The 13,294-nt window shown below is 50.5% G+C and overlaps 1 protein-coding gene across 1 annotated transcript in view; it reads left to right on the forward strand.

Annotated features, from left to right (window-relative positions):
* Positions 1-7,647: 7,647 nt before the first annotated feature.
* Positions 7,648-13,294, forward strand: part of LOC130371469 (vesicular glutamate transporter 1-like) — a 30,038-nt gene continuing 24,391 nt past the window's right edge. Inside the window, exon 1 of the mRNA XM_056577254.1 lies at positions 7,648-7,709. Coding sequence (XP_056433229.1) covers positions 7,648-7,709 — 62 coding nt within the window. The remainder of the gene's footprint in view (positions 7,710-13,294) is intronic.

A 13,294-nucleotide genomic window follows, 5' to 3' on the forward strand; every position in this document is an offset into this window, starting at 1 on the left:
AGTTTTGTTTCTGGGGTTCTTATAATCCATAAACCTTGTCTATATGCTCTACGAAACGCCACAAGTGCTGTCCAACGTGCTTCCAGAGGCGTGGAACACAAAGGCGGCTTCAGGGTGGAGATGAGCAGATGTATTCCCACTAATGAGCAGAACGTCTGGGTTCGTCTTGGAAACATAAATCTCCTGGGTGTGTGGTTGCTATGGAAGTGGTCTCAATTAAATCACACTGAGCAGGAAGGAGGAGCCTGTTCACGGCAGAGAGCAGAAGCTCACCTGATCACTTCACACTGAGAGACGCTGACCGCCTTCACACCAGGTAAACCCAGACCTTCTACCTGTTAGGGTTAGGCTTACCCGTTAGGGTTAGGGTTAGGCTTAACCTAACCCTTCACACCAGGTAAACCCAGACCTTCTACCTGTTAGGTTTAGGCTTATCGGTTAGGGTTAGGGGAGCCCTTTTCTATTAGGGTTAGGCTTGACCTAACCTAGATAGACTTCCATCGATTAGGGTTAGAGTTAAAGTTAGCCTAACACTTCTTGTGGGTGCTGAGGATGATGATGTGTGCTAGGGTGGCGTGTAAATGGTTCCTATTATGTCTACTTCAATCTGGTGATTTATACTCAACAGCAGAAACAGCGACGGCCGTTCTGAGGCAGACTAGTTTAATCTCGTCGTGGACTAACAAGTTGTGTCACATTGTGAAAACGGAGATGAGTTTGCACTCGTCTTTTTGCCAAACAACTCAACCCTAAACCGGTGATTAAGGGTTAGGGTAACCCTCGTCCATTAGGGTTAGGGTTAGGCTTAACCCTAACCCGGTGATTAAGGGTTAGGGTTAGGGTAACCCTCGTCCATTAGGGTTCAATAAGAACAGAAGCAGGAAGGGGAGAGGGGGTGGGCAGGCTGATGTCATGGTTCCTCCCCCTCCCAGGAGAACCCAGCATGCTGCGCCTGGTTACCGTCTGCTTGTTGCTGCTCCCAGGCCTGGGCTGGGCCCAGAGCTCCCAGCAGGGGGTCAGCGCCCCCAGGCCCCATGGGGCCTCCGGCCCGCCGCACACCCAGGACCCGCCACACTTCCTGAGGAACCAGCAGGCTGGTCACCTGACCGCCGAGACTTCCTGTGAGTTACTGCCACACACTACCTGAGTTACCGCCTTAGAAATACAAACTACCTGAGTTACCGCCATAGAAATACACAAACTACCTGAGTTAGTGCCATATAAACTACTACTATAGCCCATGGTGTCTATCCCAAGAGCTAACCATTTCATGTGTCGCAGAGCCTAACAACGTCAATACTTAACCTAGGAACACAATGTCAACCATCAACGGCTACGCTATTTCTTGTTTCAATGACTAATCGATTGGATTGGAGTCCTCTGGTCCTCAGCCCTGGAGCAGGGCTCCAACAGAGGGGTTAGGGTTAGGGTTAGCCCTAACCCTAACCCTGACCCGTTCTCATTAGTCCTCTGGTCCTCAGCCCTGGAGCAGGGCTCCAACAGAGTGGTTAGGGTTAGGGTTAGCCCTAACCCTAACCCTAACCCGTTCTCATTAGTCCTCTGGTCCTCAGCCCTGGAGCAGGGCTCCAACAGAGTGGTTAGGGTCAGGGTTAGCCCTAACCCTAACCCTGACCCGTTCTCATTAGTCCTCTGGTCCTCAGACCTGGAGCAGGGCTCCAACAGAGTGGTTAGGGTTAGCCCTAACCCTAACCCTGACCCGTTCTCATTAGTCCTCTGGTCCTCAGCCCTGGAGCAGGGCTCCAACAGAGTGGTTAGGGTTAGCCCTAACCCTGACCCGTTCTCATTAGTCCTCTGGTCCTCAGACCTGGAGCAGGGCTCCAACAGAGTGGTTAGGGTTAGCCCTAACCCTAACCCTGACCCGTTCTCATTAGTCCTCTGGTCCTCAGCCCTGGAGCAGGGCTCCAACAGAGTGGGTCTGTTCGTGGTGGCGGCCGTCGGGACGATGGCGCTGATGGTGGCCGTGTTCTGCATCTACAACAGGTTCTACAGCAGGCAGCAGTACCAGCACGCCCAGCTCCAGGACCACTCTGGTAACCCAGGCAACCCAAGGAAGATCTGCCTATCATATTGTCCTGTCCTGTTTTCCCAAGCATGGATATTCGATCATATTCTTTACAGATCTTTATTCATAGGAATCAAATTTGTGTTTACAGTTCAGAGATTTTTGAAGCTATCGGGACAGCTCCCCCCCCCCCCCCCCCCCCCCCCGCGCAGGCTTCGTCCAAAACACGTGACTCGCTAGTTTTAGCTTGCTAGCCTTAGCTCGCTAGCTTTAGCAGCACGTTTGTTAGCCATGAGGAAGATCAGTGCCGTGTTCCAATATCCATACCATCCGTGCTTATTGGCCTTAGTTTGAGTACGTAGGGCGTTCCGATTCAGATCGGGCGAAAATAAGTGTACTGAAAGGACCCGGATGGTGTACTCAAAACAGTCAAATCGCGAAGTGTGTGGCGATGTACACTTTTCGTACTCAACGGCAGCCATCTTAGCTACGTAGCGGAAGAGGGCGGAGCCAGGCTGAGCCAAAGTCGCCGCATTTTCATCATAGCCTGCATTAATAGTCATTTTGTAGTTTTTATAGCTTTTATAGCTTTTTATAGCTGCTAGGCGTAAAGAGTTCACCGTTCAAAGCGGGATGTTTACAGCGGGGGAGGAGCCGTGGCGGCAGTCATGATCGTAATTTCCGGTCAGTGCACCACGGAGTATTCGATATGGAACAACACTGACATCTGAAAATTTGCGCACTTAGTGAGTGCGGATAGTGTACTACGTTTAAGTGTACTCATGGAAGTATGGATATTGGAACACTAATCAATGAGGTCATGGCGGCGTGAGCCAGGGAGGAAGGTTAAAGACAGGTGAGCCAGGGAGGAAGGTGACAGACCGGTGTTCCTTCCAGGCCACACCCTCGGATCGTCTTTCACTAGATTTGGTATTTGGTTTATTAAAGGGATACTTTACCGGTGGAGACATGAATCTGTATTGAAGGTGGGTCATATATTTAGTGGAATAGTAACATAATTTTCAAATTTTGTGCCTCCATGACCGAGAAAAGGCAGACAGTAACTTTTTGGTGCTTGGGGATTGAAGAAGACAACTCCCACAATGCCAATCAGCGTTCACTCCCTGAGAACGTAACATAACAACCAATCAGCGTTCACTGCCTGAGAACGTAGCATTACAGCCAATCAGCGTTCACTCCCTGAGGGACGTAGCATAACAGCCAATCAGCGTTCACTCCCTGAGAGACGTAGCATAACAGCCAATCAGCGTTCCCTCCCTGCAGTCCAGCATGAACAGCAGCATGGAGGAGAAGTGATTGTTGCCGTTTGCGGACTCCCGGAGCTCTATTTCTAAATAATATAATATAATATAATATATAGGTATATAATACAATATATAATATCACGGTTAAGGGCTGTGGGCGCATCCGGATGATATTATGGATTGAAAACTGTCGGGTTCTGGGACAACAAGTAAAAACTCTAGTGAGGATTATCTCGGCCAGAGTCCTGCACGGGTTCGGGTACCCGACGGGTGAAACGCACAATTTCGAGTTATAAGTTATAAAGGAACTGTGTCGGACACGGGTGCTGGTCGGGTCGGACGCCTGAACAGCGCGGGTCGGTCGTGGGTTTGCGATTGCGAGCGAGACTTCTCCGGTGCTGGAGATGTTATTCAGGAGCAGAGGAGTCAACTAAAATCATCCACAGTGGATGATGTGCTTTTTTTGCAAAACAATCTAAAGCACCACGCCAAACACCAGATGGTGTAGTTCCCGGTGTTCCATCTAATGTGTCTAATATAGGGTGACCATATTTGAGTTTGTGAAAAAGAGGACACTTCGTCGCGGGGGGGTTTGTATCGTGTGCCTACGGACTTCAGTGGGGGTTTCATTCCGTCTATGCACGGCACCTTCTCAACGAGCAGGTGTGCCCCGGGCAACTGCCCGGGTCGCCCGTGTCTAACACCGCCAGACGTAATGTACTGTTGTAAACAGAGTGGAAGCGGCAAGGTGCTCAATGTTGCCAGATTGGAAATGGCAAAGTAACGTACCAAAGGCTCAAAATGGTCGTATTTGGAGGATCATTATCGTGGCTCTGGCAACCCTGAGATCGGTCGCCCAATGACAGACTCTCTCTACAGTCAGCTCGCGCAAGAAGGTGGAACGTAAGGGAGATACCATTTCCAGTCATATACAATGGTAATAACTAGTACGTTATGTGAAAGACCCAGAAACACAAATATGCGACGAGGCAAAAACAAATATGCAACGAGATAATGTCCGAAAACCGGACATTATCATCAATTAATAAAACCCCCCCGGACGCCCCGGACGGGACGTAAAAAGTGGACATGTCCGGGGAAAAGAGGACGTTTGGTCACCCTAGTCTAATATTCCTTTGGGTACGGGTCGGGCGTCGGCATCAATTTAGAGCGGGTCTGGTCGGTTGCTCAATGTAATTCTCGGCTATGGGTTTGCAAAATAAGACCTGTGTACGATTCTGGGCTATGGTGGAGAAGGAATTGGGCGAAGAAACGTTGGCTTTGAGCCTCTGAGGTCCATATTGAACTGCATCTTCAGATTGATGTGGAACTGCGACCGCGACATGGAGGGAGCCCCGCTGCCCGCTGCCTCGACACCGCCCGCTGCTCGCTGCCCGCTGCCTCGACACTGCCTCGACACTTCCGCTTCCGGCGGAAGACGATCGCGGTCCACAATAGGGGGCAATGATCCCTTTTCCTCCATGTCGCAGTTCAGTCTACTTCAGATTGATGTGGAAGTGGAAGAACCAGAGACGTCGGAGAACCCTACGGAGTCGTTTGAGATGATATTATTTATAAACGAATGCGTCGGGTTCTCCGACATCTCTCGACTTCAGAGAGTCAAAGCGAACGTTTCTTCCCCCAATTCTTTCTCCAACATTGCCGAGAATCAATGCACGGGTCTCCACTTCGGCTGTTTCTCATTGCAAATTTGCTGCTACCATGCTCAGAGGTTTGTGTCGGTCTAGTTCTCTAGCTAAGCGGTGAAGAAACATGGTGGGCATTGTGTTTACATCTCGTACGCGAGCTCCTGCCCCCTCCTTATTGGTGGGCTTACAAATTTGCGGAACCAGTGGTTTTTAGTCCTCCGCCCTTCTAGCAGGCAAGCAAATTTCTACTGACATGACGTCAAACGCGTCATTTAATGTCAGGTTAGGAGAAATGTATGGAGTACTGGGCCAAGGGAAGACTATGATAGACTGAAGGAAGAGTACTGGGCCAAGGGAAGACTATGATAGACTGAAGGAAGAGTACTGGGCCAAGGGAAGACTATGGTAGACTGAAGGAAGAAAAAACTCTATTAAAATACTATCATAGTGATCTTATAATGATAGAACGCCGGTTCTGTATCGGTGAAGTATCCCTTTAATAGGTTATTAATTGCTGTGTGAAGAAAATTTCAACAAGTATGAGACATTATGTTTAAGAAAGGAACGGCCAACCCTTTCTTTGAACGAGTTGACCTCTGAGCTGATTTTGATGAAACCATTTGGTCCCTCTCTCTCTCCCCATCGTCTGTCTGTCTCTGTCTGTCTGTCTGTCTGTCTGTCTGTCTGTCTGTCTGTCTGTCTGTCTGTCTGTCTGTCTGTCTGTCTGTCTGTCTGTCTGTCTGTCGCCCCATCCTCTGTCTGTCTGTCTTTCTGTCTTTCCAGAGTTGACCCTTGACCCCCCAGAGAACCCCCCCATGATGTTTCTCCAGGGCCCGTTGGGGGATGGGCGAGAGAGGCCGGGGGGATACGGCTCGCTCTCCGCCACGCCCTCCGTCATCTCCCTCCCCCCCACCCTTCCCCCTCCCCCCCGGGCCTCCCCCTTCCCTCCCCCCCACCGCCCCCCCCACCCCCTCAGAACCATCTCCGCCAAAGACCTGGAGAAGAGCTTCCTCTGAGGACCTGAACCCCCTATATCCAGACCTCCTAGAAATGGACCCCCTGGACCCCCTAGACCCCCCTGACTCCCCTGGAGCCTCTGAACCCCTAGATCTGGACCCCCTAGACCCTCTGGACCCCCCAGACTCCCCTAGACCCTCTGGACCCCCCAGACTCCCCTGGACCCTAGACCCCCTGGACCCTCGGGACCCCCTGGACCCAGACCCCTACCTTGTAGAGACCTGTTCTGTTCGCTGACCTTTGACCCCAGCCCTCATAGTGTGTACGGTGACCTCTGACCCCAGCGCTCCTAGTGTGTATAGTGACCTTTGACCCCACTGTGTGTACTTGACCTCTGACCCCAGCCCTCAGTGTGTATGGTGACCTCTGACCCCACTGGGTGTTAGGTGACCTCTGACCCCACTGTGTGTCCGGTGACCTCTGACCCCACTGTGTGTCCAGTGACCTCTGACCCCACTGTGTGTCCAGTGACCTCTGACCCCACTGGGTGTACAGTGACCTCTGACCCCACTGTCTGAACTGTCTCTCCACTAACAGCAGGAGCTGCTCCTCTATGATCCTCCTTATCAGGTGATGAAGAGTAGGTTAGTGTTAACCTGGGGTTATCATTATACTGTATATATCAGGTGATGAAGAGTACCTGGTAGGTTAGTGTTAACCTGGGGTTATCATTATACTGGATATATCAGGTGATGAAGAGTAGGTTAGTGTTAACCTGGGGTTATCATTATACTGGATATATCAGGTGATGAAGAATACCTGGTAGGTTAGTGTTAACCTGGGGTTATCATTAAACTGGATATATCAGGTGACGAAGAGTACCGGGTAGGTTAGTGTTAACCTGGGGTTATCATTATACTGGATATATCAGGTGATGAAGAGTACCTGGTAGGTTAGTGTTAACCTGGGGTTATCATTATACTGGATATATCAAGTGATGAAGAGTAGGTTAGTGTTAACCTGGAGTTATCATTATACTGTATGTAGGCCTATGTTCTAAATATAAATACATATAATTTAGCACTACTCCCATTAAAAAAAGAAGTGAAACTAATTGAAAAGATTTAAAGAACTAAATGCTATTAATTGAAATTACCTGTTTTAAATAAAAATTCGTCTTGGACTTGACTCAATAAGATGGAATGACTCAATAAGCACGTTTGAACACTAGGGCGCTGACAGAACCCGCCCCTCCAGTCTTCATAACCGCAGAATTCTACAAGGCTCTTAAATTCTGCTCTGGTCGCTATTTATATGGTCCCAGGATAGCAAGTTCCGGAATAGTCCCTGCTTAAAACGTCGGGCTTCCGGCCAGTGAGTGACGTAGCGGCGCTCCCCGCTCCCAGGAGATTAGCGGTAATCCGTTCAGGTCCGCGGCCAGCGACACGAGAGGTCTGGACGATGCCGAGTTACAAACGGGACACATTACAAAGTGAGGAGGATAACAGAGCTTAATATTTTCTTTTTATTAACTATAGAAAATAATGATTAGCCAGAAAAATGATTTGTGTAATTTTAGTTTATAAGTCCTTGTAGAGTTGCCTCGGACCAACTTTTATTCCACTATTTTCCTGGAATCCGATGCGTTCCCCACAAAAATAAGAAGGGGATTCCGTCCTTACGGGGTCACACGTTGGAGTGAAAAGCGGGAAGAGGCGAGAGGACACACCGCGGGGAGTCTGGAGCTGAGAGGATGGAGGTCCGGCCAGACAGGTTCAAGATCGTAGCCGCCAGGACCCTCGGGAAGATTTATGGGTAGGTACCGGGAATATAAACCCTTACGCAGCCTGTGTCTCTCACATATAAAGTATATAATATATCATGATGAAATATACAGCAGTGCTGTGGTTGAATTCCCGCAGACTAAATGGAGCATCTGTACTAAAACTAAAAAAATAAAAAATCCATGGAACAGTTTATGAATGAGAAGAATGCTTCGTTGCGACTATCCGTTATTTTAAGTTGATGTTCGACTCGTAAAAATAGATAAGGGTTACCACAGAATGCTCATCATTACACTATTTAAATAGAATTGTTCGTTAGAAAGTGTGGAAAACGGGAAAAGTGGTTTGAACTGATCTGCTTTCAGGCTGAATTCATTCTGTTTGCTTTTGATCAAACACCATCTTTACTGTCTGGTTGGTGATGGTGAGACTGATTCTCTTCAGTAATGTAAACCCAATGTAAACCCACTCTAATATCAACTTTAGTCCATACTGTGGCTTACAAACCAAATGTTGTCCGACTCTCTTTTCTTCCACTCGGGATTTAAACACATAAATCCCCTCCCGAAATAACCTCCTCCTGCCCCTCAATCTGTCTCTAAGTCCTCGGCGGCACCTTGGCTGAGGCGCACCTATCTGGTGTAAGTAGCCTCTCTGCACCCTCCGCGGTCCCTTCTCCTCCCCCACCCTGAAGCCTTATAGGTTGGATTACAGCTACCGGGACGGGACGGAACGGTGGGGGGTGACAACGGGTCCGCGTTGAGCCTTTATTTCCTCCCAAGCACGTGCTGCTTGCTCCCCTGACGCGTTTTCGTAGCAGCATGTCGTGCGTAATGCAGCTTGTCTTAGTTCGTCTCACGCACTCCTCCGGGCTCCGGCCGTCCCATCGGCCTCTCGCTCTTAAAAACAGTACATTCGGTTCCGTTCTACCATGCTCTATTCGGTTTAGTTCTGTTCTATTCTGTTATAATTCTGTTCTATTCATTCCGTTTTGCGTTATTCTATTATTTTTATTTTGGGGCCGTTATTGTACCACGTGAGGCTGAAATGATGGTTATTTCATCTTTCTCATCAAATTTTCTGACTCCGCCTGTGTCCTGATGAGTCCTGACGTCAGGAGGTCTCACAGATCCATCTAGACCTGGTCTTCAGTGATCCACCTGGTCTTCATAGATCCATCTAGTCCTGGTCTTCATCGATCTATCTAGTCCTGGTCTTCACAGATCCATCTAGACCTGGTCTTCACAGATCCATCTAGACCTGGTCTTCACCGATCCATCTAGACCTGGTCTTCTCAGATCCATCTAGTCCTGGTCTTCACCGATCCATCTAGACCTGGTCTTCACACCTGGTCTTCACAGATCCATCTAGACCTGGTCTTCATAGATCCATCTAGACCTGGTCTTCACAGATCCATCTAGACCTGGTCTTCACAGATCCATCTAGTCCTGGTCTTCAGAGATCCATCTAGACTTGGTCTTCACAGATCCATCTAGACCTGGTCTTCACAGATCCATCGAGACCTGGTCTTCACAGATCCATCTAGACCTGGTCTCTCTCTCCTCCCCCAGCTGAACTCTGCTGCTGCAGTCTCATACGACCTTGACTCTCTCACTAGGAGCTTACGTCGCTCTCCGGGGGCTCCACCTCCAGCAGGTCCTCTCTAAGCTAACCCTAACCCCCCAAGGCCTGAGCAGGATGGCCCTGACACTCAGACGGGGAGGGTCAAGGTGTCAAAGGTTAGAACCTAACCCAACCTCACCTCACCTCCCCTCCCCTAACTAACCTAACCCAACCCTAACCTAAACTAACCTGTCCTAACCCTAACCTCAACTAAACTAACCAAGCCCAACCTAACCCTAACCCAACCAAAGCGAAAATAAGCTAATCTTACTGAAGGCAGGCTAGCGCTAGAGAAACAGGCCAGCAGTACGGCTCCAGAAGGCCGGCTAGAGAAACAGGCCAGCAGTAAGGCTCCAGAAGGCAGCTAGAGAAACAGGCCAGCAGTAAGGCTCTAGAAGGCAGCTAGAGAAACAGGCCAGCAGTAAGGCTCTAGAAGGCAGCTAGAGAAACAGGCCAGCAGTAAGGCTCTAGAAGGCAGCTAGAGAAACAGGCCAGCAGTAAGGCTCTAGAAGGCAGCTAGAGAAACAGGCCAGCAGTAAGGCTCTAGAAGGCAGCTAGAGAAACAGGCCAGCAGTAAGGCTCTAGAAGGCAGCTAGAGAAACAGGCCAGCAGTAAGGCTCTAGAAGGCAGCTAGAGAAACAGGCCAGCAGCACGGCTCCAGAAGGCAGGCTAGAGAAACAGGCCAGCAGTAAGGCTCTAGAAGGCAGCTAGAGAAACAGGCCAGCAGTAAGGCTCCAGAAGGCAGGCTAGAGAAACAGGCCAGCAGTACGGCTCCAGAAGGCAGGCTAGAGAAACAGGCCAGCAGTAAGGCTCTAGAAGGCAGCTAGAGAAACAGGCCAGCAGTAAGGCTCTAGAAGGCAGCTAGAGAAACAGGCCAGCAGTAAGGCTCTAGAAGGCAGCTAGAGAAACAGGCCAGCAGTAAGGCTCTAGAAGGCAGCTAGAGAAACAGGCCAGCAGTAAGGCTCTAGAAGGCAGCTAGAGAAACAGGCCAGCAGTAAGGCTCTAGAAGGCAGCTAGAGAAACAGGCCAGCAGTACGGCTCCAGAAGGCCGGCTAGAGAAACAGGCCAGCAGTAAGGCTCTAGAAGGCAGCTAGAGAAACAGGCCAGCAGTAAGGCTCTAGAAGGCAGGCTAGCGCTAGAGATACAGGCGTGCTGAGGGCCTTGTGTGAGACTGAGAAGGCTGTGAGCTTAGAGAGAGACAGGGTCAGAAGATGTGAAGGAGAGCACCAGCAGGAAGGAGAGAGAGAGAGAGGGGGGGAGAGAGAGAGAGAGAGAGAGAGGGGGGGGGGGAGAGAGAGAGAGAGAGGGGGGGGGGGGGGAGCGGGGGAGAGAGAGAGGACAGAAATAGTCAGTGAAAGAGTCGGAGATATTAATAATTCAACAGTGAGAATCATTAATACTTGATCAATGTCAGAGCCCATCCGACGCGCACTAGGCATGAGGCTTTACAACCACGCTCCTCCTGATCCTCCTCCTCCTGCACCTCCTGCTCCCTCTCCTCCTCCTCCTGCTCCCTCTCCTCCTCCTCTTGCTCCTCCTGCTTCCTCTCCACCTCCTCCTCCTGCTCCCTCTCCTCCTCCTGCTCCTCCTGCTTCCTGCATCTGTGTTGACCTTGTGCTCATCTTGGATGTCACCAGAAAGGACATTATGAGGAAGGGCGCAGATGTTCTCCATCGCTGACTCTGTCTTATGCCGCTTTTCCACTGCATGGTACCAGCTCGACTCGACTCAGCTCGCATTTTTGGCGTTTCCACCACGAAAACATGGTATCTGGTACCTGAAGTGGCTGCTTTTTCTAGTACCGCCTCGCTCTAGGTTCAAAGCGGCTGGGCCGATGCTAAAAGATGACGTCGGCAGACGGCCGGCCACTGATTGGCCAGAGAGTGTGACGAAGTCACGAGAGCGACATGGCAACCATGCTGGTAACAGCCATAGCAGCGCCGCGGCCTACATATTCCACTTCTTCAACATGCCAGCTAATAATAGTAACGTTATCGATGTCCTCCATTGTTGTTATGTGGGTTCTGTCCATGTGTGGGTTGCGTAGGTGTTGTTTGCGTCGCGTACAAAAATACGTCACGGCCCTTTCGCGCAGCCGACCCCGCCCACGTCCAGGAGGTACTATTGCGGTGGAAAACGACCCGTGCTGCTGCCGAGTCGGTTCGAGTTGAGTCGAGTTGAGCTACATGTGCGGTGGAAAACCGGCGTTAGTGTTGTTCCGTTAAAGTTGACCTTGTTTCACCCAAAATAGCCAGAAGCTAGTGGACTAAAGCAGGGATCTGTGTCCGTCTGAAGCTAGTGGACTAAAGCAGGGATCTGTGTCCGCTGAAGCTAGTGGACTAAAGCAGGGATCTGCGTCCGTCTGAAGCTAGTGGACTAAAGCAGGGATCTGTGTCCGTCTGAAGCTAGTGGACTAAAGCAGGGATCTGTGTCCGTCTGAAGCTAGTGGACTAAAGCAGGGATCTGTGTCCGTCTGAAGCTAGTGGACTAAAGCAGGGATCTGTGTCCGTCTGAAGCTAGTGGACTAAAGCAGGGATCTGTGTCCGTCTGAAGCTAGTGGACTAAAGCAGGGGTCTGTGTCCGTCTGAAGCTAGTGGACTAAAGCAGGGATCTGTGTCCGTCTGAAGCTAGTGGACTAAACCAGGGGTCTGTGTCCGTCTGAAGCTAGTGGACTAAACCAGGGATCTGTGTCCGTCTGAAGCTAGTGGACTAAAGCAGGGATCTGTGTCCGTCTGAAGCTAGTGGACTAAAGCAGGGATCTGTGTCCGTCTGAAGCTAGTGGACTAAAGCAGGGATCTGTGTCCGTCTGAAGCTAGTGGACTAAAGCAGGGATCTGTGTCCGTCTGAAGCTAGTGGACTAAACCAGGGATCTGTGTCCGTCTGAAGCTAGTGGACTAAACCAGGGGTCTGTGTCCGGCTGAACTGACCAAGGGAGCACATGGCAGCGGTTGGTTGAAATCCACCTGCACACAAACATGCACGCACGCAACCAGGCAAACACGCGCACGCACACATGCATGCACGCACCCTGATGTCCAAAAGTTGGCGCCAAGCCGGTGATCAATGAGCTGCTGATTGATGGTCTGCTCTGCTCTATACTCCATGGGTAATAGATGAACCACCGCGATACATATTTGATGTCTCCAAGACAGGAGGCTGGAGAGGTCATACTCATCTCAGCCGTTGCTAGGGGAACAGGTGGGAGGGGAGAGCCCAAGGAAGGGATGGAGGGAGGGAGGAAGGGAGGAGGGAGGAAGGAGGAGAGAGGAAGGAAGTAGGAAGGGAGGAAGGAGAAGGGAGGAAGGAGGGAGGAGGGAGGGAGGAAGGAAGGCATCCAGGGCTTGACGCAGGTAGAGGAGATGTCCGAGCTGTGTGTCAGGACAGGAAGCTGTGAGGACAGGAAGCTGTGAGGACAGGAAGCTGTCAGTCCAGGGGGGTCCGTCTGTCCAGCCCTGGTGGCGGGCGGTAGAGAGCGGAGGGTGGGCGCCGCGCTGCTGGAAGGTTCTAGAGCGAGGTGATGATTGGGGAGGTTTGTTGAGGAGAAAAACCAATAAGGACGACCGTGGTTCATCTACGGGCTGTACGCATCATTCACACAGAACATTGGAGTTAGGTCCAAACATTTGCATTTGAGGACGTTAGAAACAAAAGGATTATGCAAATCAAATTGATTGAAAAATGAAAAATCCCTTTAATATATTAAAAGCTTTCAGCTGATACAGAAAACGTTTTATTTGTATATCCAGTTCTAGGTTTCAGAAGTCTGAAGGGTTTGAGAACATTAAAAACCATCAAGAAACATCTTCAAGCCAAGCAACGGCCGGCCACCTTCAGCCCAGCGTTAGAGAGACCAGCTGTCTCAGCGTTAGAGAGACCAGCCGTCTCAGGGTTAGAGAGACCAGCCGTCTCAGGGTTAGAGACCAGCCGTCTCAGGGTTTAGAGACCAGCCGTCTCAGGGTCAGAGAGACCAGCCGTCTCAGAGTTTAGAGACCA

This window comes from Gadus chalcogrammus, chromosome 18, assembly GCF_026213295.1.
Source record: "Gadus chalcogrammus isolate NIFS_2021 chromosome 18, NIFS_Gcha_1.0, whole genome shotgun sequence".
In the NCBI taxonomy this organism is placed as follows: Eukaryota; Metazoa; Chordata; class Actinopteri; order Gadiformes; family Gadidae; genus Gadus; species Gadus chalcogrammus.